Consider the following 27,476-nt stretch of genomic DNA (forward strand, 5'->3'; position numbering starts at 1 on the left):
ACAGGAGGTTTTTTCCCCGCAGTCAAAATATTTTGTTGTTTTTTGTTTTGTTTGTTTCCATTAATTTAATTAAAAGCAGAAGTCGCTGGTACTCATCACTTAATGTGGGAAGAATGCAAAGTACATACTAAGACCTAATGTAAGAAACCAAGTACTTAAAGACAAGTAGTTAATGGAAGTTTCATGTTTTCTGGAAGACTCATCAGGTCTGTGATAAGATTTACTAAAAGTATTTTTGATACAGCTGAGTCTTGTAGTATTTCATGTAGATAGTGACTATATGGAAGACAAGATGGTAGAGTGTCCTCCATGGACATGGGTGGCTGTTGTTGTTTTCATTGAGACCTTTGTCTATGTTTGGGGGCACAGAGGGCCAGGCCACGAGGACAGAATATACTCTCATAAATTTAACATAGATTTGCTGAAAAAATACATATCCATGTGAATTGAAGTACAGCTTGTCTTCTCACTTGACAATTTCCTTTTCATCCCAACTGGCCATAAGCTAGAAGTGTACAGAAATGTGAAGTCCTGATCTATAACAACTTAGGTGTAGGATTTTATTTTAATGAAAAGTGACCCATTTTCACATTGATATGGTGATGCCTGAAAGAGTGACAGTTTTTCCCCAAGACAATTTTAATCCTGCAAGTTGCTGTCAGCCCATGACATCTTTTCCTTCCTGAGAAGATAGCACGGTATGAACTAGGTGTCAAAGGAGGTGCGAAAGCATTTTGAGGAGGCTGCTTAGAAACTCAGAGAAGTTACTTATATCAGACTTTTATGATAAAAAAATTATTTTATTAGGAACATGGGGAAATAAGTTTTCACAACTTATATGCAGCCCAAGTACTTCTTTCTCTTGAAGGTTAAAACTGTGTATTGCAAAAATATGCTTGAGTCAAAAGGCCAAGTGACTGTACACTTCTATTGCTGCTGCACATTTTCCAAGTGGATTTTGTATATGTTTTTAAAGGGCATTTGCAGATGTCAGAGTTTTGGGGAGGTGCATTAACACTAGCCTACCAAGAAGGCAGCAGAAGTGTGAACCTTTCTATATCTTAGTGGGTCACTGTAAGCGAAACTAACTCATGAGAACTGGAGATGTATAGCTATTAGCAAGAGGCCGTGAGTGCATGAGGAGGAGCTCCAGCTGTGTGGGAGGATGGTAGGAAGAAGGCAAGGCAAAACTAAAAGGTTTAAGAAGATATGAACTTCAGCCATTGAAGGAGAACAGTATGGAGATGTTGTTCTGTATTAGCCATAGAGTAATGCTCAGTTATTTATCACCAAACAGTATGAATTTGTCAGTTGATTGTTTACCAATTTATGAAACTTGTCCCTTACACTGTTTCTTGGATCCCTTGTATTGCCTTTCTAGAAAGAATGAGTTTATTGCTTCCTGTAAGAGGAGCCCAGGACCACATGAGGATAACCTTAAAAACTTGATATGAGTTGTATTTTAGGTGTACCTAGAACAGTGACTTTGGGGAGATGAAGAGCAGGGGCCCATGTTCTCATCACTTATCCTGTAGTTTTCTTTAATCAAAGATGTTACAACCAAATGACATCTCTTAAGTTTTTCCCCCCTCTTCTCTGCTCAGCCTTGTGCCTGGATCATTAGGATAAGATGTCTTTAGAGCTCTGTTCCAAGATAGTTATCAAACTCCCTGCAGTAGTAGGAGAAGTTTGCCCCTGCTTCTCTAAGATGTTACTGCACTTGCAGAAGAGGCAACTAAATAGATGGTATTGATAGCCAGTTCTGCAGAGCAAGGAAAGATCTGAACTTGACATTCTCAATATGTGTGTAGTTACCTCCTTAGCTACTGCGACTCGCTGAGAAATGTGAGTTGGTTTGTTTTATTTGTTATGCAACAGTGTTGTCAGAGTGTCTGTGTCATAGCCAAGAAATCCTTTTCACGCTTTCCTCTGCTCACCATGTCTGTGACGTGTTTCTGGAAGGTAACGTCTCCTTGGGAACAGAATTCACAGGTGTATTTTTTTTGCTTTTAAGTATCCCAAATAACTGAGACATCTTACAAAGTACAGTATCAGTTGGTACATCTTTCCAAAGTCACTTATTATAGTCCCAACCTCCCACAAAGTGATGGCTTGGATTATTATCTTTCTGACTTAACACTCCAAAGAAATAACTTCCATTTCATATAACAAAATGAAAAGCTTGCATGTGTTTTCAGGCATACTTTATTTAAATTACCAAAAAACATTTAAAATTATAATGATCCTTACATGGTTACAGCCTGTTAACATAAAAATGAACTTTTCAACCTTACTATTCATGTACACAAAAATAGGTATTTGAGACTAATGGAATTTGAGGACAGTGACTTAATGTAGCAGCAAGGCAAATTTAAATTACGTGTATGGAAATCATCTGTGATGACTAGAGCCTTAAAACAGAAGAAGCTCAGGGAAGCTGGGGTTGATGTGTGGAGAATAAAGACCAAGAGCTCGTTTTTGATGGCTGCTTTATGCCACACCTCTGGAGGGGTCTGGTTCTGGAGGGGTCTGGTTCTGCAGGGCACTGGCCTGGCTTCTTAGGAACACAGTCTGGAACTGTTTGAGTAACATGAAATCTTGATTTCAGAATGTAGTTTTAGCACTGCTACTGCTGTCTGAGATAGCCATTTAATATATTATTTAAAATAATCTTAAAATATTTTAAGTGGCTCAGAATTGACAGTTCAATGCATTTTTGCCATAAGCAACTGCAAAAGGATTATTCCCTTACAGAGCCCCACAAGTTTTAGCCATATTGGAAATGGGTTAATGCTAGATTTTTAGACTATTGACTATTGTTGGAAGAGGATTACTTTGCTTTTATAAAATAAAATCTGACAATATAAAGTCTTAATATCTGCAAAAGATAATCTGACCAGATACATGAGTGTTTCCGGTCGTTAAGGTTTGCTATTTTGCCAAGATCACTCAGCTGTCTATATACTGTGTGCAATTTGGTATGTTAATGCTGCGCAAAATGCCAACAAATGGTATGTAAAGCTAAGTTAGCTTGATAAAAATGAAAGTAGTACTAAAAGTAGAATCTTGATTTTTTTATTTTTTTTCTTTCTATTTTTTTTTTGTCCTGTTCTTACTGGGCATATGTTTGAAATCTTTAACTTCTGTTCCAGTGGCATTGCATTACCTAGTGTAACTTCCTGCCGTTCTGATTTGCAGTGAACTTTGTGATGATGTACTTTTTGGATAACAAGTAATTATTGTGTACTACAATCCAGATGGGGGGGGTTTAGAGATTGACAAATGTAAATCTCCTGTACCACTCACTGATGTGGGACCGAAGGTCTGAGGTGTTTTTAGCTTTTTGCAAAAGGTAGTGAATGAATTGTAGCCCTCTTATTCTACTGACATTTTCATCAAATAGTCATTGCCGTCCAAAGAAGACCTGATCTGGGGGGAAAACAAAATATTTCTCATGCATGTAGGAAAATAATTATTTCTTAATTGAAAAACTTAATCCAGTGTTGATCGGGATTATCACCCAGAGGCTTTCAGTGAGCAGCTGGCTCTTTTACTAGCGGGTGGTTTTCTGTACAAAACCTCTTCATGGCATATCTCGCAAGTGCTGGACTGCCTCTATTTCTACCAAGTACAGGGAGCTCTGTACTGTAGCAGAATGGCACCTGTTAAAGCTTGTTTGTGTAATTTGGATTTTGCTAACAAAAGTCTCCCCATAAAGTTGTTATGGTGGTGGTGTTGCTGTGCATGTGTGTCTGAACTGAATATGACTGCCACCATTCCTTAGCATGGCCAGAATGAACATAGAATGTTTGCATTAGCTGTCTCGCTGTCACAAGTGTTCTCTTGTGCATGATTGGAAGGTAGTCCTGGGGTTTCCTGTAGGCTTCCATCATGAGAGGACAGCTGAACTTCCCAGGAAGGTTTGAGGAGGGACATATTGTGAGGACTTGCAAGATTTCCTTTGTAGAAATCCCTCTGCTGGCTCCTTCAGCCCATTGAACCAGCGCTCCTTTTATTCCTCTGGAAGTGGGGAAGGACTATTTTTAAGACAGGTGATGATTTTATTCAGAAAGAAACCAGGTTGCTGCTGCCTGGATTTGTTTTCCTAGTTCTGCCCAATTTTGGCTTGGACCCCTGGGTCTTTTCACAGAGTTGTATGAGGTAGCAAGAGGAGTTTTCCAGAGGTAGCTTGAGAACTATTTAATTCAGTGTTCACTGTAGCTTCAGCATTTAATTCAAAGAGCACTTTTCTACTTTCACTTATTTAAAATGACTATGACTGATGTTCCTGCAATGTAATTTTTTGAGGAGTTGGTATTGTCAGAGCTTGCCTTTATTCATGCTTATCTTTTTCATCACCATGAAGTCTTTAAACTGAGAGCCTAAGATTAGAGTAACGTTAAGACTGTTTCTGTTAGCCTTTTTTTTTTAATATATAGATACTGGTATTTAAGCAATATAGGCTAGGAAAATCTCCTAATTAACAGTTTGCAGATCTGGGGTAAAATAAGACATACTTTTGATTTGTGTATAATGCAGTGAGACTACAGAATTAAAATTCTTAAAATGAACTGAGGAAAAAAAAAAGCAAGATAAATAGTTTTCGCAAAGAAAATGGTATAATCATGATCTTATCTGGTCAGTATTTATAAAATGTAATTAAAATTAATTCTGTTATGACTTAATAACAATGAGCCACTTTCAGCATGCAGATTCATTTCTGTTTTTTAAAGGACTTGCTCAAAATATGATACATACACTAAGGTCAGCAATCATGTTCATTATTAGTCAAGCAAACATATTATAGATTCTAAATAGAAATTTACTAAGTTTATTTTTGGTCCTCTAATTTACTAATATTCCTTAATAAAATCTTTGTCAACATTTCTGATTAGAAAGCAACGCTGTTTGCTGTTTCTTTTTTGGCTATTAATCCAACTGACAATATTTTGTTTTCCAGATCAGGTTAGTTTAGCCAAGAAGTGCAAAGATAAATGGGGATATAAGTGTAATACACTGGAAATAACTGTATCTTTCCAATTAGTTTTGGGTATGATGGTGACTTACTGAGTGCAGCGCTTTCCACACATGCAGGTACCTAGATGACTTCAACAGATACTGCAATGTAGACAGGACCCTATCAAAAAAGGTAAATAATTTTATGTCTGGGGAAAGATTTTATAAAATAAGCAGTCTCTAGCCTTTCTTGCCAAATGGAATCAGATGAACTGTATTGATCTGGTTTTCTTTGTTTGAATTGTGTTTTGCTTAAAGAGGTGAAGTTCACATTTATGCAGTGAAATGCTTATGAGAACCATATCCATATATAAAGAGGCTCCATTAACTTTTCTTGAAACACCAAAGGCTTGTGTTACAATAAGATGCTAGGTGAGAGCAGGACCCAGTCCTGTCTATCAAGGAAGTGCATGGTCAGAATGTAATTTAGAAGTATTCAGATTTTTAACTGCATGTGCAAGGATATAAAAAAAATTGAAGAAAAGAAATGAGAAATACAGACTAGGATGTATATATTGTATAGTGATTTTACTATTGGGTAAATTTTTTTTTTGTTTCATGTCAAACACTTAATATCACACTAATCAATATTCTTCTACTGATGTGTTCAAAATAAAGCTGGCAAAAACACTGTCTTGCAATTAAATGATGAGTATTAAATGCTAATGAAGCCATAGCAGGTCTTTCAGCATCACTGCTTCCAATTTTCACACAGCTGCTGCATTAGATGTTGTTTAATGATCTCTGTTCCTAACTGGAGTTACCTCCTTGCTGCTCCATTTTGGCTGGTTGGTTGGTTTGAGTTTATTTGTTTTGTTTGTTTGTTTATTTTTTATTTATCTGAATTTTTCTTATTATTTATTTAATTATTGTCTTTACCCGTCTTCATGAAGCACCACGTACATTTTTTGGGGTCTGAAAACAATCATTTTCTGTCTGGACTGTTCTTTTCCCTTCTGGCGTGAATGTGCATTAATGGCTATTGAGACTTTTGTTTGTTTATTATTTATTTGTTAATTTTACAGCTTGCAAAATGAATTTAGAATCTCTCAGTACTAATACTTGAAATGTCAGAAAGGGAGGGAAAAGTTGGGATTTTGTTCTGGCTGAAAATACTTACAATAGTACCAGAAAAGTTACTGGAAGTTTTATGCTCTGCTTCTCTCCTTTTGCATGCTATACGTGTGATCTTCATTTTCTGTAGCTCAGAACTGGTCTCAGAGCACAAGCACATTGAACCTGTCCTGGAACTGGAGTGTGTGCTTTATTCTTGTTGTATTGGCTTTACCACTGGAAAGTCAATCAGCTCAGAATGATAAGCAGGGACACTTTATAAGTCTTAACAGTTTGTATTTCTGTCAGATAGCAACAGTGTTGGCTACCTTTGCTTCTTAATGCTGGTTCTAAAATCCATTTTTACACATATTAATGAGGATCAGGGTAGTTAGTAACAGTTTTAAGGATAATCACTGAGATGTAGTTGTGAGGAATCACTTGGACGTGAAAGAACCTGAAAGTTCCAGCTTGGTGCCAGGCACCACTGCTCCTGGAGCACAACATGTGTGCCCCAGTGCTTCACCCACTGTTGTCTTTGAAAGCAATGAACTTTCTTTAGTGTGTAATGAAGAGACAGCAGGCCTCATGGTGTGTTTTACAGAGAAAAAGAAAATAAAAGTATTTTGGTCATGCCTTAGTTTCACATTGGTATTTGAGACATGAAGTTTCTGAAGAACCGAAGTAGTGTTCTGCTGTTGGTAACACTTAAAACTAGAGCAGAATAGAGCTACTATTCTTAAATGTCTTTGGAACTGTTGCTTTGTTATTAGTGATACCTTGAACAAATTTAACTTCAGGGTTTTTGTATTAACCTATATTTCTTGTGTAGTTTTAATTGGTTATAGTGACAGAAATCCTCCATGGCCATAAATTGTCGTAGCACCATTGATTCTTTCTTCCTTCCTTCTCCATCCCCAAAGTATTGGTATCCACATACAGCAGCACTGCTCCAGTTTATGAAAGCAGTGTGCTGCTCAACAGCTCCCAGAGGAGCCACATTTCAGTGGAAGAGGAAGGCTACATGCTATGTGTATATAATTCGAAAAGTGAATCAGAACATTAACTTTGCTACATAATTATGGATAATTTTTGAACTGCTGTTCAGTTTTCATTCTTCATCAGAAGAGAATGGAGTCAATATTGAGTAGGTTTTCGGTTCTGCTCTGGTTTGGTATTTAGGCCAATGAAGTGCTTAATGCAGCTACTGGGCAGAGAAACAGCTTGAGAGCAGTTGGTGCCTTGGGCTGCCAGCTGCTTTGCTAATTGGCCTGAGAACAGAGCAAGAACAGAGCTGAGACACTAGGTCAGATGCCTTCAGGGTTGCTCCCAGCCCAAAGGAAGTTGCTTACTTGTTTAAAGTGACATCCAGTGTCAGAGATGCACCAGGAGTGTTTGCTCTGGGGTGGTGCCAGTGTCACTGGCACAGACATGTGGAAACGTTTAATTTACAACTTTTTATTCCATTTGCAGCACTGGAAGCACTGATGCTGTGTCTCTGGAGACTTTCAAGGCAAGGCTGGTTAAGGCCCCGGGCAACCTGATCTAGCTGTGGTGTCCCTGTACATTGCAGGCAAGTTGGACTAGATGGCCTTCAGAGGTCCCTTCCAATTCTAAGGATTCTATGATTCTATGAAAATTGCTGAGCTAAAATTTATTTCAAGACCAAGCTGTTCCTCATCCAAGTGGGGGCTTTCCACTAGGATGTGTGGCAGGCATGTGAGAGATACTGAAGAGAGAGCTTAAATTATGTCCATGGACACATGTAAAAGGAAAGCAGACATAGAGGACAAAGAACATCCTCTGTGGAAGTAGGGTGTATGCTCTGAATTATTCTTCCAGATACTTAGTTTCACTTCACTTTGACAGTTACCAAGGCTCAAAATGTGTTCTTTATCACAAGAGGTAAGTGCTAAGACATAAGGAGAGGAAAGAGTTTCTGGTTTATGCAGATTTTCCTGTTGAGAAGTCCCAGGAGTTTCTGGAGCATTAGTGAGAAATGACTAGTTTAAAATGTTCAATTTTGTTTACCTTTAATTTGTAAGGAACTGTGCTGCTCTATTTTATTTGTGAAGGTCTTATATTGTGTGCAGTTAACACTTGGATTTGCAGTAAATGCTAATAGGCTGGTTTTAAGATATTTGTCTGTTTGAGCATGCAAGGAATGTAGGAAAATAACTGCTTCTGATACAGTGATTTGTTTCTGTAGTTATTTAAAATTGTTTTGTTTGATTTTCAGATAATTTTATTAGAATATATAGACCTATTGCATTTTCACACGTGATTTTCTTAGCTGAGATCTTGAGGAAGCAAGGCTAAGCAATCAAATTTTGTCTATCCATTCCTCTCTGTATTATTTTTGTACTAATAACTTTGAAACCTGTTGATAAACTGTATTGACTGGAAAGGGCAGAAATCTTGAAGATAAATCACTTTAGATTTTTCCATAATTGGTGGTTGTGTACAGATTGAACACTGCTATCAGTGCTTCTTATGAAGAAGATGTAACTTAGAACTGTGGGTTATTTTCTGGTAGCATCTGACTGGCAAACCAGCTTACTGCTTGCCATGGTATTTTGTGCTTTCTGCTACGAGACAACGTCTCAAGAAACACAAGTCATGAGAAGACGCTGTCAGTTACAGAAATGGGATAAGGGAGGATTCTGAAGGTGTTGTAAGCTGATGGATGAGAAGACAAGCTTGTTCTGTTGTCTACATGGTAGCTATTGTCATCAACTGAAGACTTTCTGCAAATAATTCACTTTCTGGTGAACAACCTGTGTAGCAGCCTTTATTACGCTGATCATGTGTGCTGCTGCCTGTGTGCTGCTGCCTGTGTGCTGCTGCCTGTGTGCAAACTGTGTATAAAATGGATGAAAGCTTGCATGTAGGACAACTGCAGATGATGGAACAGTGCTTTTCCACACACTACAGAAATGATATTATTTCAGTGACCCTAAAGAGGCAGTGATAAAATAACTCATCAAGATGGAACAGAAAATTTTATGCCTTGAAATTATCATGCATTACATTACTATGAAAATCTGTGTCTTGCATTCAAAGTATCACTTGCTTAAATGCTATTTATCTTTTCTAATAAATGTAGAAAACTAGTGTAAAACTTAGGGATGACAGGCTTGCCTCAGTTTAGGCATTTGACTTGTCATGACTTCGCCTAGCTGTTTTTATTATGAAGTCAGTTTTAAATAGAATGCAATGAAAGCAATGAGGCTAGAGTACATCATCTTGTCCACTGTTTTTTCTGATAGAAAATAAATGACCTAATCTGATTTTTTTTAATTGATTTTGGTGAAAGCAGTCTGACCCTACGTAGACAAGTTCTCAAAATCAAAGTTAAATTTGCATGGTTGTAATATGAAGAGACTTCTGGTAAATAAAATATATTTAATAAATACCTAGCATCTTCATCTTCCCTATCTTTCACATGTAACAAGTTGTTAAAACATGCATCATGTTTTCTACCCAACTTCTGAAAACACTTATGCAGTGTTCATTTTTCAACCATGACAGGGTGATAGAAGAGCAAATAAGGAGTTGATGGACATTTGGTTAGCTGCTTTAATTTCCCTAATTCCTGACTGATATAATTATCCCAAAGACTATTGTGAATTGCATGTTACTGTTAGTAGATCTCTTCCCACACCCCCATTTACTGTTATAGGTAAAATTCATTTCATTTTAGCAGGTAAAGCAAGTTTTCAGAAACTAATAAAAAAGCTTCTTGATTTCATAGTAAAAACTGACAGGAGCAGTTTTCATGACTGGGAACAAAAAAGCCATCTGCTTTTACAAAATGTTCGGCATTCTTCCTTCCATTAATAATAGACTACATTGAGATGGACCATTGGGATGGACAGTCAGACAGATGCTTTCTGGTGTCTCATCTGCTTCTCACTACCTCTAGCCTCCCTTGCCCCTTTGGCAGTTTATATCCTGTGTTTCATCTCTGCCCTTGATTTTATCAAAATGGCAATTTCTGTTCTTCACCATCAAAATTAGTTTTCTTGCTAGTTGTAATTTTAAAACCTGCTTTTTTAATTATTTTATTTTTTAAATAATAAAACTGTGTACTTAATATTTGTGGAAGTTCTTCCATAGGTTCTTGCTTTCTCCTCTCACAAGACAAAGCTTAAGGTAATTGCATGCAATAGCCTTTCTGCCAATTGTGTATAATCACGACCTCTGTATTTTTATGCGTAGCCTTTACAGTGCACTTATTACTCTAAATCTTGAGTTGTTATTTCAAATATTTCAATAGAGGAATATTTATCACATAAATTTCTTGCACCTTTTGACTTTCTATCTATAAAATGTATTGCATATAAAACTGGAAGTTCCCCTCAGCACCCTGAGCCTTATCAGCACTGGAGTTCTGTTCAATTGTCTAGCTGAGATTGTCTGGAGTCGGAAACAGAAATGAAATCTTTCATTTCAGCCTCTCTAGGTGGCAGATAGTATCCACGCAGCCCTTGGGCAGCCGTGCAGCTCAGTATGTCTCCCTGCCAAACCTCTAACAGTTGCTGGTACAGAGGGGATCTGCCATTTACTTCTTGTGGTAGCTGTCTCCAGTGAGATAAACCCTGGTCTGCTGCCTCATCTTTCCAAAACTGGAGGTTTGCCAGCAGTGATGGGAGAGGTAGCAAATGAGAAAGGAAGGATAGAAACTGTGACTGTTGTAATGGGGAGCAACAGATGTCGTATAGAAAATTGAGAGATGCTCAATGAGCATTTTCTACAAATATTTTCATACTGATGTGACTTAGTTATGGGGTGTGAGAGACAAGCATATGAAGAGGTTTAAGCTTTGAAGCGTTTCAGGCAGATGGAAGTTTGTGGTTGAAGACAACTTATATGGAATTATAGGGTAGTGGTGTTCACAGCTTAAAGATACTGTTTTAAAGTGATTTCATGTTGTAATTAAAGAGACATGGTGAAAGAAAACACAAGGAGCTGAGTTATGGAAAGAAAGGAAATTAAAGGCGGGTAGCTGCTGCCACAAAGCGTGTCGTCCAGAAGAGCTGCACCATGGATAAGAGCATAATACAGAGAATTACATGCTACTCTAGTGGTATGGACCTTAACCTGCACTGCTGGCCAACACAGATTTTCTTGAATGCATTATTAAAAGTAATATCACAATAAGTGAATCAGAACAGTTGCTTTGATATCTGTACAACAAATCATATTACAGTATATGCTTGTCTAGGACAGAACAAGCTGTGTCTGAATCAGCACAAAGTATTTAATATTCAGCAGCAGAAAAAAACAACAACCTCTAATAGCCTTTATTTTTATTTTTTACAACAAGATTTTTAGCACTTGAAGCAGAGTTCAGTTACTCAGTATCACCTTTTGTATTAAAGGTTTATTTGTAACACACTCACCTTGCCATAGGTTGCTTTTTTCTTGTCCGGTATCTGGTGCATTTCAGCAGTACTGAGATCACTTTTCTCCTTGATGTTAGCTGTTTCATCTGTGAACCTGACATCAGTAAAGCCAGTGGAGTTTTTGCAGAACAGTTTACTGTAGTCCTTTGCACCTGGGGCTTGTGTTAATTAGACTATAAAAAAGCATTGGTTTCATCTGAATTCCAGCACCTTTTCACTGTTAACTGACTGAATCTGTAGTGCTAGTATTCTACTGGTTTGGGAAAATTCCTCCAGGTTGCTTGAGTTATTCCTTTTTAAACAGTTTTTAAATAGTAGGTATATTATAGAAATCATTTGAGATACTTCAGGGATTTTGATAGCACATAGCAAACATTTTTCCTTAAAGGTGTTGGCTTTTAGTACCTTTTACATGAGTCATAGAATATGGGATACATTCTCTAAACGTATTGTTTTCCAGTCTGTCAGACTAACTCACCTTATATCTTTTGTATATTTTCTATTCTGTATTCTATTCCAAATCTATTTCTCGCGTCAGATGTGTCAGAAATACATATGACAGCAAGTATTTCCTTTATTGCTGGGGCAGTTTTGCTTTTCACTGTGTTATTTGCCTTCTAAGGTCTGAACTTCTAAACTGTCAGTCTTTATACTGAAATTTTGTATTTGTCATCCTTAACAGAAAGGGCTATTGCAAGACATGAAGTCAGAGAGATAGAACAGCGTCACACAGCAGATGGCCCCCGACAAGATGTGACACTGGATGAAGATGATGATGTGGTGATTATTTACAATAGAGTACCTAAGACTGCCAGCACATCCTTCACAAATATTGCCTATGATCTTTGTGCAAAGAACAGATACCATGTTCTACATATCAATACAACCAAAAATAATCCTGTTATGTCTCTTCAAGATCAGGTAAGCAGCTGCATTTGGGATGGTTTTATTAAGCAGGAAAACTTTTCTTAGCTATTGTAAACATACGTGATCTGATGGAATCAACTTGGATATCACACTTTCCAATATAAATGGAGTTTAGCATGTTTATTTTTCATAGAGAAGAATTAAATAATATGTTTAGGTATTTGCTCTGCTGCTGCAGGTGGTAAGTACCTGTTTATAGGAGAAAAAGTAAGCTAAAAAGCTAAAAGGAGACACAGCTATGGAAGTCTTGATCTTTGTTTTTATAGCTGTGTGTAGTGCATTACTGCGTTGTCTGCCTTTTGGCTCTTTAATAATATTTTCCTGTCATCTCTATCTGCAATGCACACAGTCTTAAGTGCTCTCCTCTGCGTAGTGCAGGTGTTGTGCTGTGCTGTCAGGGCTGCACTGCTTCTTTGATCAGGTCTGGTCAGGTCTCAGGGGACAAAATGCAGGTAGGAAGATGTGGCTGTGAAGAGCCACTGTAAATGGGTCAGTTCATATTTGCTTTGAGCTCTAAACTAAGCTTGTGGCAGTCTCAGATTAGAACTGATCATGGCTACTGCTGCATCAGATGATGAGTATTTAAAAAAGAAGACAAAGGGAATGAATGCTATGTTTTTCTTGTATGTGGGGTGGGGAGATAGGTTTTTTGTTTTTATGTTTTAAAATATTTCCTTGCTCATCATGACTGCACATGCAGGGAAACTAAGTCAAAGGTCTGAAACATCACTGTCCTTGTCCCTGTCCATAAGCAAATGTTGACAAACCCTCAGTATGTGCTGCCCCTTGTGTGCCAATTGCCTTAAGTTGATATGCAGCAGCAGCAGGAGCTGTTCTGCATTGCAGCATGTCAGCACTGAGGCTTCCAGCTCCTTTAAGTGCGTGTCTACAGGCAGCAATACTTGGAACAGCTGCTGTATTCTGGAGGAGGGGGAAACAGATGGCAATGGGCCCTCCACTCTCTGTTCTGCATGGGGGAGAAGGAGTGAAGTTGGGATATGAGCACAGGGGCACAGACTGTACTTGGAGTGGGAATGGGCACCTGTTTTGTGGTGGTGGGATTGTGTCACTGTTGGGTTCTTGCTGTTGTGAATTTTTTTCCTGAAGTATGCAGGTAATACTGTGATTAAATCTGGCAGTCATCATTCCCACTGTGTAGAGCAAGTGCTTAAGTCCTGTGCCCCAGGTGCAGAGTTTACATACCACCTTCATCACTACCACTGCGTTGAGTCCTTAGGTGCGTATACCAGTAGTGAATTATATAGGCACAGCATAGAGGCAGAATTGGTTTTATTGTTTGTTAAAACAAGTATCTCCCAGACCAAGGTGAAGACTATTTTAGGCTGACATAAATAAATTGATAAAATAGTAAACCTTCTGGTATATGCTATTTCTGTTGTGCTTTTTCCAAACTCTTATAGTTCTGTTACAGATTTTAAGTTCCCTGTCCATATGTGGAACCTTTACTTCTTGAATGCAATCTGGGAAAAACAACTACTTAAAATCCAGTCCAGATATAAAGTATATCTGCTTTGTGGTGATCTCACAAAAGTCCCTAATACATCAATTTTAATTTCAGATGAAATTTTTCCCAGCAGTGCTCCTTTCTTGCAGCTTGTCTGTAAGTAGGATCCTGGGATCTGCTCCTCTTTCCACAGGTTGGATTTTTCCTTTGCAGCAAGCTCAGCACCATGTTGCATTTTTGACCTCTGTTCAAAAAAATGAAGTAATTGGAATTTGTTGCTTGCACGTTTCAGTACTGATATCTTTTGCCCATACAAGTATGCCTTTGTTATGGCTGACTGGATGTCATACCAGCCACACCAAGTTCCACTTCTTTGTTACATGATGAAATTGTCATCTAATATATTTAAAAATAAATTACTGTTCTATCTTGCAGCATGTATTCTTAATAAACTCAGAAAAGGGAATATGGGAACACATTTTTCTTTGTATTGTTTTGAACATACAAAAAACATGTTAGAATTAGCCTGCATTTCATTACTTTAACCTGCTGCCTGTAGTTCTTCAATATTTTATCTCCTGCAGTTTCTCCCCATTTTTCTCAGTAGGGCAAGATGGAAGCATATAATTGTACTTCCTGATGTATTCTGAAATGGTGGCCTCTCAGAAGATAGCACACTTCTACTGGCTTTAGTAATATGTATTTTCTTTACTGGTGGAGGTTTCAGTGACTGTGAGAAGTGGAACAGAAAGGCAGACTGTCAGAAGTGGAAATATTGTGCTGTGCATTTAAGAATGGGCTAGTGCACACTACTGACCACTGCTGCACACAGGCCAGTTGTATTTTTCGTTCTTAGGAAGAGCTGTTTGTACCAGACACGTGTATCCTATGTGTCCAGACTGGATCGGTCAACTCCTGTCTTTCCAGCATCTCATAGAATTGCTTCTCAGCTGCCCTTGCCTTGATCTTGTCGTTTTCCATGGCATTCAGCCAAAGCTGTGCTGCTAGCCTCTTTCCAGTGTTCTTGACCCTCTACTTCAGAGGTAACTGCAAGTTGTTAGCTTGGATAGCTGAGCTACCAGTGCCTTCCCAGAAGGATTCCAATTCAGGAATCCCATTGTGCTTGGTCTTGAAATGTAATTCTGCTTGCAGGCTTTCTTGAAACCCTTTTCTACTCAAAGGGGTGGGTGTGTTTGGGGGGGCATTCTCACATGTTCTTTCCAGTCTTGTGATAATGGTCATCCCAACTATGTGTAATGTGAAGTCAGTCATTTTGCGATCAACAAGTTATTAACAAGATGGAGTGAAAAGCTGGGGAATTATTGGTATCCAAAGATCCATGTGGTACCAGGGCATAGGTAAGGTGTTAGGGATGGGTGTATGTGTCAGCCTGTAAAGAGCAACTGATGGAAGCAATTGGTGGAGAGACATGATGGTTTACAACACCACTTTGGATTGCATGCACAGATTGCACTTGGCTTTTTGCTCCGACCAAGTATCCTGGTTTTCTTTTTTCTTTTTCTTTTTTTTTTTTCCTTTTTTCTCACTGGGACTTGCTTTAAATTCTTATCGTCCTAGAAACTGAATGCATTTAACTTACCTTTCAGGACATCTTACGCCCCCAGAGTACTTTTGATCTGGCTTTTTAATTCAGTGAAGCTCAGCCGATTTCTCACTTACTAAAGGCTGTGAAGCAACTTTGTAGCTGATTATATAAAAGCCCCATGAAACAGCTTCACAGGAACTCCATTCACATCTATCTGAACTTTCAAGTAACCTCCAATTTTATTCAGCTGGGTCTCTTGAAAGCTGCAGTATCTGCTGAGCCCTGAAAAGAAAAATAAAATTTATCATATTTAACAGTAAGAATCAGCAAGTTGTATTTGTCTCTGCCCTAAGAATGTGTGAATCTAGACTCGTTAGGCTGTGACCTGGAACAGTTCTGACTTCTGGAATGCTGCAAACTATGGAAAAGAAGGGAAAAGGCATCTCTTGCCTGCAGGCTGGGTATAGGTGTTGAAAACTTGCATTCTCGGGGGCACTTTGTGTTGCTCGTCTGTATCTTAAGGCAGATGTAAATGTCACATAAAACCTTCCTAGCCTTACTCTTAGCTGTGCTGGCATTAGTGCTAAAGCTAATAAAAGGCTAGAACATCCGCTCAGGTCTCTTGTTATAAAACAGAAATTGTAATTTCTTCTGCAATAGCCCTGCTCTGTAATCATAAAAAAATATTTCCTTAGCAAAGACATTCTAAGGCAAATGTGTTTTGTTTTTTAAAGAAGGATTACTGGCACGTATAAGGTAAGATACCAGATGGTAAATCGGAGATCTGAGACATAAGTGACCCTTGGGAATTTGCAGTTAACATTTTCCCGTGCCTAGAATGAACCAAAATTTAGCTGGTACATCAGAAAACTTGCTCATGGAGACATAATTCACATGTATGCTTGTATTTGCATGCCAGATTATACAGAATACATAATACAACTGATTATCTTGCAGAGTTGTAGCAACTAGCTATGGTATTTTGGGGACTGGGGGAGAGGATAATATGTACTTTCCATTTAAGGAATTTCTTGAGGCTTTCCATTAAAAGTATCTTGTCTTCAATCTTAGAAAGGTGTCACCAGTGAAAGTGGGGTTTGTTTCAGTAGTAGCATAGGTGGTTCAGCTGAATTCAAACTGGCATGGATGCATTATCATACGTGCTACAGACAAAACAAGGTAGGAAGCCAGTGTAGTTTATGAAACACCATTGTATGTTGTGCAGTACTTTTCAGATAGATTTACTCCAGTTTTTCATGTGTAATATGTGATCTAAATTGTGAAATGCCACAGACTATGAAGCTTATGCACTGAAAAAAGAGTGCTTTGTGTTATTAAAAACTGATAACCATTTGTTTTGCCTGAGTCCAAGAGTTGGTGTTTGAGGAAATAAGTAAATGATTATCAACCTTGTTAAGTCCTTGACAGCAAGTTTTGCACTTGTGAGGAACCAGTAATGGACCGGTCTTGGCTTTTGACATCTTCATTGTTTTGTGTTTCATGTTTTGGGACACACTGAATCCACGCAGGTCTCTCCAAAAGTAATGCCTCCTATTTGTTTCCATGGAAGCATGAACAGATGTGAAGAGCCCAATAGCGCTATTTGATAGAGCAAATTATGAGCTATAAAACATTATTAATATAGTCACCGCCATTAGCCATGCATTTTCACCAGCAATGAACAAGACCCTGCATGTTGTGCTTTAAAAATCTGCACCAGTGGAGGAGACTGCTTAAATGCACTACATGCCACCTCATTGTGCTCACATCCACTGTTTGGGCTCCATCAGTGTTCAGCAAGCAGCAGTGAAGGTCAGTGAGTGCCTTTTTTCCCTCATGGAGGAATTCAGTGACACACCTTTGCTTCAGTGTCAGACTGTGCTGTCAAACTGTCCCTCTGCTGCCTTCTGGGACAGGGCAACAAACTGCAGTGGGATATTTGTGGGAAGGTTCAGCCTCTACTGCCCTCCCACCAAAATCCACCTCTGACATTATGGGCCTACATAATAAAACAGGAGGCATTACCCTTGGAGTAGCCCTTGTTTTACACCTTAGAGAGGATGTTAATGTGTTGTCTTGAGCTCTCAAACTTCTCTTTTATGACTTCTTTTTTTCTTTTCACCTCAGTATCTTGGTTCTAATTTGTGCACTGTGTAACAAAAAAGACACTATAGATACATGGGGGAACAAAAATCTGTCTTCTAATTCTCACCATCAGAAATGGTGTAGTACTGTCACACAGATTGGGCATTACAACCTTACCTTTTATATTGTCCAATTCACTACTTTTAAAATAATTTTCTGAGCTAAATGCTTTAATGCTAAAATATTCTGCTCATCTAATAAAGGCAAGCATACAAGGATGTATGTCCCACTTAATCAAACCTTATGCTTTGGGATGCGTACCTTATTTTGACTGTTTTAAATAAAAGCTGTTCCTGCTTTTTATTAAATTTACTGGTACTGGCTTTATCAGCCTTTGTTTAAGGGCTAATTAATGATATAACATGGAAGTTACATTGAGAAACAAAACTTGAGGCTAACTATTCAAGGTGATAAACTGTAGTTCTAATTTCCTCTTCATAAATCTACAAAATTTCTGGATTACTCATGAGTTGCGTTTGGGAAAGGAAGCAAATGACCATCAGATTTGTTTCACATGTCCCAGTAAAATAGGTCTAAGAAAATGTTTGTAAATGTGGGATGCTGCTACTCGAGGAACTGAATACAGACAATTCCATCCAAGGTATACCTGCATTTGTGCTTACAGTCAACAAAATTCTGCATTATTCTAAAATTACAAATAAGAGAGTCTGACAAAAAAAAAAAAAAAAGTTTGCATTGTTGATGTTGTTATACCATTTATTGAATTGCTCTTGTGCTTGCTGTATGCTGCTTTTGCTTAGTTCAGATCATTAAGCTGGGATTGTCTAAAATGAGTCGTATGTATGCTTGAAGAAGATTCAAACTTCATTCGCCACAAATTATTTGGTAATATTCAAAGTTACTTTAGACTTTTCTTCTAATGCTTTGTAAGCTTTTACTTAGAATAACAGACACCTAACTGTGTTAGGCATGATGCGTTCCAGCTGCACAGAAATTCTGCTGTCTGCTTTTACAGGTTCGATTTGTGAAGAACGTGACTTCCTGGAAGGAAATGAAACCAGGGTTTTACCACGGACACGTATCTTATTTGGACTTTGCAAAGTACGTTACCGCTAGTTTATCTGTCGAGTAGTGCAGTCGTTTGGCTCCATCTGGGATGGTGCTGCCCTCTAGCGATGGAAATCTGACAAGTGCTACATTTCCTAGGGCGTGCAGTATTTAGCCGGGATTTTCACAGCTGGCTTGTATTTCTCGTGTGTCCCGTGAGCTTAACAACTCATTTCATCAAGTTTCCACTTTGTGCCACAGTAAATAAAAATTAGCTTAGGAAGATCTCTGAGGAAAAAGAAATATCCTTGATAGAGAAATCAGTGTGATTACAAACACTGCCTTAAGCTCATATTTAACAAGCAGAGCCATACAGAATCAGCCCCGGTAATGGGTGGGCTCAGAGTTGTCTCCCTGCTGCCAAGAGTTCACATCTTTGCCAGCTGGAGCCCAGCCAGGAGGGCCCATCCTCACTGCAGAGTGCAGGTTGGCAGGGCAGCAGCAGGAGGCATAAGTTCATTACATTCAGTAATGTCTGTCTGCTTATTATTAACAAAAATATAGCTGCTAGATTAACAGGCATTTCTAGAGTCAGGATAGTTATGCAAATGCTTATTACTATCTGTTGTAGGAGAATATTTCCATTTTGTTTCATTAAATAAACAAAAGAAATAATCACTGAGAACTGAAATTGAACTGACTTTCACATCCACGTCCTGCACTGGAAGGAAGCAAACATTAAACTTGCTCTCACCAGCATCTGCTCTGAAGATAGATTTCTGTTGTGCTGTAGAGACTGATTCCTAAGTATTAGATGAGAAGCTTTGATTCACCTCTTAAAGACTTTTTTTTTTACCTCTTTTTACTTCAGATTTGGTGTTAAAAAGAAACCAATTTACATAAACGTCATAAGGGATCCCATAGAACGGCTAGTTTCTTATTATTACTTTCTGCGCTTTGGAGACGATTACAGACCAGGGCTACGAAGGAGAAAACAGGGGGATAAGAAGGTAAAGTACGCGTTGTTTTACACCGCGTTCTGACCCAAGACGATGACAAGTAATGCAGGAAATACTGCAGATCCGCGTCCTGCCCCATCCCTGTCCGCAGCCCGGGACCGCCGCGCCGCTCCGCTGTCTCCGGGCCTTTGGCGCCCCCTCCCGGGCGGCGGCGGCCGCCTCCGGCGCAGGCGTGGGGCGGGCACAGCCGCCCTTGAAATTACGCTGTTCTTCTTCTAACGTCCTAATGCACTGCGTTGATAATTTTCTGTTGGTTTGCTCACTTGTTTTTGGTTGTTGTTTTTTTTTTTTTGTCACCAACATAGAGACATAGCTTGTCCTGCAAGCATCTCTACTTCGTTAGAAGTGAGTTGATCTTAGGGCTTCTTTTGTTGCCTTTGGATTGGGTAATGCAGTTTTCTGTAGTGTTTCAATAGAACTGTATGTATACAGATGGTGTCATTTTCACACATTAGGTAAAAAAATCAGTAAGTTCAACAGTGACTGATGTATGTTCTGATTCATTTAAGACAATCACTGATAGCTCTTCTTCAAAAATGTAAAAAAGGTCAAAAATGTAGTTTCAACACTGGAAGTCAGTTGTGCCTTTGTTAAGTGGAATCTCAATATTCATTTTACCATTAACCTTCCCCATCCATACCACACCATACATGTGAGAGAGTTCTTAATTTTCTTTCTGTACCTCTGTACTTGAAAAGTTGTAGTTTGCTTGGCTCCGAGAACAGAGGCTGTAAAGTACTTCTTAACGTTTTTGGATGGAGCAGTCAGGGTATGTGTGGAGAAGACAGTGGGGAAGGGACTTCTATGTCATCTTAGTTAAAAAATTATTTGCTTTCTCTTATACATACTAGCTATAAAATAACCTCCAGGGATAAGCAGGGAAGTTATTCTTTTGATATGGGCCAGTTCATATTTAGTAGATACATTTGAAAGTTAGGAAATGCATTTGAACAACTTAATTTTTAGGTAATGTTGATGCTGAAATTTTATAATGGTGAATCAGACAAGCATTTCTTTGGAGGACTAGTGAAAGCATACCAATCAATGTCCTGTTTTCCTAGTCAAATTGTGTCTTCATCTGTGATGTGTGACATGCATCAGCTATTTGATACTTGGAGTGCAGTCCAGAGCAAGACACCACAGGTTAATCCCTGTTTTGTATGGTGTCCTTACATTTTTCACATTACTTCAGGTTCTTTACCTCAAAATAAAAGTTCCTTGTTCTAACATGGAAGAATTAAACAAATGCATATTTTTCTGGTTTGAATAAAAAACTATAATTGCACAGGAAAAGAATTTCTAAAAGCTTGTCTATCACTTACTCATTATTAAATTAAACAAAACACCCTCGATCCCAGGTAAGCAGCTCATATCTTGATGAAAAATATCACACAATGTTATTTTATGGTGACTGTGTAAAATACTTACAAATTACAATGCTAATGGAGTTTTTATTGTAACTGTGTTACTGGAAGTGGAACTCTGTGCTGCTACAGCTGCCTGCCCATGTACAGAGCTGTTGTTTAGAATGTTCGGTTACCCAGTGAACAACTTTCTTTGACTTCTGATTAGTTCTTTGTCATAATATTTAAAATGTAATAGAACATACTTTAAGCACAAATGGCACAGCATTCTATCCTCTGAAGATCCAGCTGGTCCAGTATTACACAAGTCCTGGTGACATTTGACACTGTATATTCAGTAATTTCTCTCGTAAGGGAAAAATGTCAATACCAATCTGTGAGGGGCACCAGTAAGATCCAATTGTTGATTACTTCAATTTTTAAAAGCCTTTCCAAATATTATTTTAATTTGGGCAATTAGGACCTCACAGTAAAATACTGTACGAGCAAGACTTGAAAAAAAAAAGTTTGTTTTTAATTCTGCATCATGTTTTTCAGTCCTCAGTACATCTACCAGCTAACAAGGTTGAGATGCTTGATACACGTACTCAGCTCTGTGTTGTTTCTGTTCCAGACCTTTGATGAATGTGTGGCAGCTGGAGGTTCAGACTGTGCTCCAGAGAAACTTTGGCTTCAAATTCCATTCTTCTGTGGCCACAGCTCCGAGTGCTGGTAGGGAGATAAATGTGCCTGAGCTTAGTTGTTTGTCATCGTTCAAATATGATTTTAACAAATCTGAATGTGTAGTACAGTTGGGGAAAGCGTGAAGAACTGGATGAAGTTTAGCAGAAGGTACTTTATTAATGTATTTTCTTCTGGAAGGGCTTTGAAAAGCATTTTACTGAAGCAGTCTTGCAGTACTTCGAACAAGCAGTTCGTTAGAACACTGTTTCAGCAGTGCCCTAAAGAAAAACAAATGATGTCATTTTTGAAAAAAACACTTTTTGCACATGTGATCAAGTCTTAAAATTTTTCTATTCCATGAGGCTGCAGAATCAGTCTTTCTGAAAGTGGATACTACATTCAAGCTCCTGGAGTCTTTGTGGAGGATGAAGTATTTGAGTTCTGGATAAACTTGTCTACTTAAACCTCTACCAGACATCCTGTAGTCAATGTTACACAGCAGAAACTGAAAAAAAAGCAAGTAGTCTCTATCTGTCAATGTAGATATTTTGTAACAATGGCCGGCACTTTTAAGAACTGTTCAGCAAACCAAAATGAGAAAACTGCTTGCTCACATAAAATAAATGCATTCTAGTACTATGTAACAGAGAAAATAGTAATATATTAAAAAAACCAAAACCAACACAGAAGTGATTTGAAGGATTCTGAGTGAAATCAAGGAGAATTATTTATCACAGGTACTGTTTGTCCAAATGGAATTACTTAAATCATAAGCAAAGCAAGTGATAACTTGGAAAATTATTTTTCAGTGCCTGTTGGTCAGACAGGTGAACAAGAAGGGAAAGAAAGAAACAAGTCTGAACCTGTATTTTTCACCCAGTCTAGGGCTGTAAAAGGAGGAAATTGCTAGTTCAGTTTCTCTTTGTTGCTCAATAGGGAAGTCCTCCCATTAACTGCAGTGACTTTCTAGTACACAGTGCAAGAGGAAAAGTGTATTCTTACCAGAATCGTTCATGGTGTCTAATGTGAAAGTGAAGAAAATGCAAATCCTCTGAAAATTGCATTAATAGAGACAGCAACCATATATAGTACATCATGAAATTTTAGATATGAGCACAGATAAGAGAAATGGGGAAGGGAAAGTAAGGTAGAAATTGTTACATCTTGCCTTTCTTATATAAATGTCCTGCTATGAAGTAATTTCCATCTAGGGACCAAGGATTGTTGGCTTACATCAGGACTTGTAATTGTCCTCTGTCATTTTAGGAATGTGGGAAGCAGATGGGCTTTGGAACAAGCCAAGTACAACCTGATTAATGAATACTTCCTCGTGGGAGTTACTGAAGAGCTGGAAGATTTCATCATGTTGTTGGAGGCAGCTTTGCCCCGGTTCTTCAGGGGTGCCACAGAACTGTACCGGACAGGTATTTAAATGGTTGATTTCCATATCCCTTTCGTCCTCTTATCACTGTTTAAAATGTGAATTATTTAAATCTACATGAATAGTTTTAAAAGCCCATGAAGTTTGCCTCTCAGCTGTCTGATGTTCCTACAGAAGAGAGGAACTCTCTTTAAAGAAAGCTCTTGTCTTATACAATTTGTAAACATCGAAGATTGAGGTAAAAGCAATTGTGTAGGTGTGCCACATTTGCAAATCACAGACACCCAAAATATGTACTCAGGAAAATGGGGCAAATGTTTGTCAGAACACTTTTGAAAAGTCTCGCTAGGGTTTTGGTTATGTGAAGTGAAAAGTCGTAGTGAAAGATTTCAGTTTCCTAGGAAGCCTTGTTGAAATCCTGTTCTTGGTACACCCTAGTTAGCTGTGCAAAATGAGTTTTGTTTTAGATGCGTTTTCATTTCAAAAATAGCAGCAACAAAAAAAGCACCTGCGTTCAATATCAAACTTCAGATGTTTAAATAATGAAGTGGAAGAAAAAATAATTTTAAACAAGAAAGCAGATGGTTTTTGTTCAAGTGGCTTCCTTAAGTTTGCTTTTATTGCAGTGATTTTAAAAACTGAAGTAATTTCTCTTTAGCTCAAGTATTTTTAAAATCAGTCATTGATAATACAGAAGAAGTTTTGAACACTGCCTCTGGGTAATTTAGTTAAAGAAGGCCAGGACAGAGAGAGCAACATGATATCAAATAAACTGAAAAGTTAACGTGAAAAATTCTACACATCATATTCAGAAACAATGAGTGTGATGGTGTTTTTGTGGAGAACTCTGAATGCTGTTACACTGTGTGTGTCATAGGATTTCTCTGTCAGACTGAAGATCCATACAGCTCATGAGTACTTAATTAAATACGTAAAGCTCAGTATCTGATCTCTAGAGGTGGCCATTAGCTCACGTCAGCAGAACTGTGTAAGCATAGGACAAGCATGTGACAGTCATTGCTGTTGGTTATCATCAGCTCCCAGCAGTGAGAGGACAACTTTTGTTCTTTGGAGTTTTTCTTCCATCAGATGACTTTTAAAAAGTTCTCAGAATCTCGCCACAACACTCTGACAAGAACCTTGGGAGTGGGGGAAAGTGCTGAAGAATTCTGACCTGAGTCCTTTCTTCTGTTGAAACTGCTTTTACATCTTTGATTGGCTTCGTTACCTTTCTCTGCACCTTTTGCCAGCACACAGACCACTGTCCTTTGCACAGTATTCGCAATTTAGGTTCTCTCTGAATTTATTTATTTCTAAACAAAAGAATTCTCTCTGCAAGATTGGTTTGTTTCCCCAAACCATTGGATTACTTGGGATACAAAGGTCCTAGTACTTCTGCTATCATAATGAGATGTATGTTATCTATATAACGGCTCAATTCCTAGGAGCTGGCCATGCAACTTGCATAGTACTGACAAATTTGATGTAATTAAATTTAATATAAAGCAACAGATAGCACTTCTTAAGGAAAGTATTGTCATCACTTTTGTCATCTTTTTCTAATGAGAGAAAAAATCTGGCTCTGCAGTTTGTAAAACTCTTAACATTTGATACCAGATTAACATCTAAATAATTAATTCTGTAGGACTAATCTTGCTCCAAGTACATTATGTGGAGTAATCCTGTTCCTTGAATGAAATGTTCATTCCCTGGGTTTATTAGGCCAAGAAGAAAGAGTTGTAAGGACTGATTCAAAATTCATTCACATTTAGTGAGAGACTGCAATTTTCCAGCCCCACGTATTGCGTTAATAAACTCTGGATTATGTTGTGTCACTTCTAGTGCAGTGTATTGGCATACTGAGAGTGTAAAACTCTGTAAATAAAAAGACTGTATACATTTTTTCATCACGTGAACTTTAAAGTGAAGTTATTGCTTTCGTTTTGCATTTAGGAAAGAAGTCTCATCTTAGGAAAACAACTGAGAAAAAACTTCCCACAAAAGAAACTATTGCCAAGCTACAACAGTCTGAAATCTGGAAAATGGAGAATGAGTTCTATGAATTTGCACTGGAGCAATTTCAGTTTGTCAGAGCACACGCAGTTCGGGAAAAAGATGGAGAATTGTATATCCTGGCTCAAAACTTTTTCTATGAAAAGATTTATCCTAAATCAAACTAAGAACATAATACTTCTAGATTTATGGACCTAAATCTTTGGTCACATCATCATCTTAGTCCTCAGCCATGGAAACTAGATTGCTTGTTAGACCTCCAAGATGTCTCTCTATAGGTCTGAGAAAAGTGGGCTGTGGACCATCTCCAGGGCGATGGATACTGACTAACTCTGTTGGTAATCCAGAAGCAAAAGCTTCATTTCTTTTATCTAACTAATACTTTCAGTGGGAGTTAATACCCTTTACCTGAGGAAATCTACACTTTAATTTGGAGCAATTAACACACAGCAATTCTAGTTGAAAATATAAAGGAAAAAAATGCTTCTGTTAATGCTCTTTTTTAATTTTCAGAGCAATTTATTTTCATTTATACTTCTGCAAAGAGGAAGTCATTTTTCCCAGCTTTCAACATGGAAATCTTGGTTGTATACTATATGGGTAGTGTTAATAACTGGTTGACATCTGTGCTTTGTTTTTGTGAATCACGTCACATGATATTGATTGGGATAGTTAATCTTGTTCTGCTGAGAAATGCTGCTGCCGCTGGAATTGCCCATACTTATATTTGTGGTTTTATTAAAAAGAAATTACAACTAATTGTTAGTGTTAAAACATCATTTCCACTTTAATATTGTAAAAAGTTAAAGAATCAGAGCAGTGGGTTTTTTGTTGTTTTTTTATGCCCACCACCACTTGACTGAGGTTGGGAAAACTGCAAAGAAAGTTGGTTTTGTCTGCAGTTCTAGTCACACAGTGGTACAAAAATAGCAAAATCAGTATAATGTTTCTCCATGGATTCTTTGTAATTATTGTAAGCTGAGGTATTGGTGAATCCATATTATGACTCCATTAGTGAGCTGTGGTATGGTTAGGATTTTCCTACTACTTCAATACTTTTACCTGTAGAATATTTTTACTAAGGTGCTTTATAATGTGTTTTAAAGCATTGCATTTACAAAAGGAGTAAAATGCTGTAAATACTGCTTATTTTATGTATTTGGACCAAAAGGTTTAAAGTAACTAGTTTCAAGTGAGTTTTTTTGCACCAATTCTGTTACACGTGAAGTAAAAAAAACATCACATACACTTCCTGGTTAACTGTTCAATATTGCTGAATGCACTTCAGTGACCTCTATGACTTTAAAACTAGAATGTTGTCCAGGGATTCTCTTTACAGAAACGTAGCTTTCATCCTTTTGTTATATTATGAGGAAAAGAAGAAAAATGTGATGTGTAGTCTGGTTGAGAAAGATGCAGTGAACTTGACATAATTGTATTTATGTAACTGCCTTATGTGACTATTGTAAATTTGTGAGTTGCCGTTATTAACAATGTGAAACACCTGGTAGATCAAGTAAATTGAAATTTGAGAACAGATGTTTGGGGCCACTGCGTTATAGCAAACGGCAGTGGAGAACTATAAGAATTTGTTTCCTATTGAATTCTTTTTAAATACGAGTATTTACACATCTTACACCTGCATTTTCTTAAAGTGCTTTTATTGAGTTTGATAGGAGAGAGGGCACCGAGGAGACAGTTAGGAGGAAAAAAAATGGGGGGGATTGTAAAGGTTTTAATTCCTAAGGGATGATGCTGAAGGCTTAGTTTAAAATTACCAAGTGGAGTTTCTTTAACCAGCTTGTTCTTGTAATGAAAACAAAGGAAATGGAAAATGGTCTGTGAACTGGGTGTCTGCAGCCAAAAGCAACAGTCCAATTACAGACAGGATAATGAGAGACTGTCAAGTACATCTTGTGTTTTCTTTGTTTTCTTGGATTTTCTTTTTTGAATTTCAAAAATAGACCTCATTGTTCTTCCCAATATAGTCAGGGAATTTCCTTCTGGTAGCTTACCATTTATATAGTGTGAACCACACATAAGATTTCCTGTTCCAGTTCTTTTCTACTGACGTCATTAATAATGCTAACATGCTTGGGAATAAGATGTGCTCACACATGCAAACATGTTTCCTAGCTAAAGGAAGGAGCTGAAGAGTTATACGTAAGAAGTAGCAAATGGAGATCTAAAAACTTTTATAATAAGACGTAACTTTTTTTGAAAGAAAAGGAACATTTATAATCCCAGTGAAGATTATTTACTAAGTGACAGTTTTATTTTAGATGTATTGACTGAATTGTTTTCCTTCATAATAATTTGGATTGGTTTACCTTCTTGAGTTGTCTTCAAAACTTTTCAGAAGAGCACCTTTTTAAGAGAACAGAAGCATTTACTAAGTGAAAATATACAACATTCACCTAAGTAATGAAAAAGTTATTTATACAAATACATCTGTATTCACAAGAAAA

The 27,476-nt window shown here is 37.8% G+C and overlaps 1 protein-coding gene across 1 annotated transcript in view; it reads left to right on the top strand.

Moving 5' to 3' along the window:
• The window catches only part of HS2ST1 (heparan sulfate 2-O-sulfotransferase 1), a 67,437-nt gene extending 41,670 nt beyond the window's left edge, over nt 1-25,767 (top strand). The window contains exons 2-7 of the mRNA XM_065741193.1: nt 12,160-12,398; nt 18,537-18,622; nt 19,440-19,578; nt 21,565-21,662; nt 22,881-23,038; nt 24,949-25,767. Of these exons, the coding sequence (XP_065597265.1) occupies nt 12,160-12,398; nt 18,537-18,622; nt 19,440-19,578; nt 21,565-21,662; nt 22,881-23,038; nt 24,949-25,175 (947 nt within the window). The 3' untranslated portion in view covers nt 25,176-25,767. The remainder of the gene's footprint in view (nt 1-12,159; nt 12,399-18,536; nt 18,623-19,439; nt 19,579-21,564; nt 21,663-22,880; nt 23,039-24,948) is intronic.
• The last annotated feature ends 1,709 nt before the right edge of the window (nt 25,768-27,476 follow it).

Source organism: Cyrtonyx montezumae, unplaced genomic scaffold (assembly GCF_038088225.1).
Source record: "Cyrtonyx montezumae isolate F1298 unplaced genomic scaffold, pur_monq_1.0 scaffold_1, whole genome shotgun sequence".
NCBI lineage: Eukaryota > Metazoa > Chordata > Aves > Galliformes > Odontophoridae > Cyrtonyx > Cyrtonyx montezumae.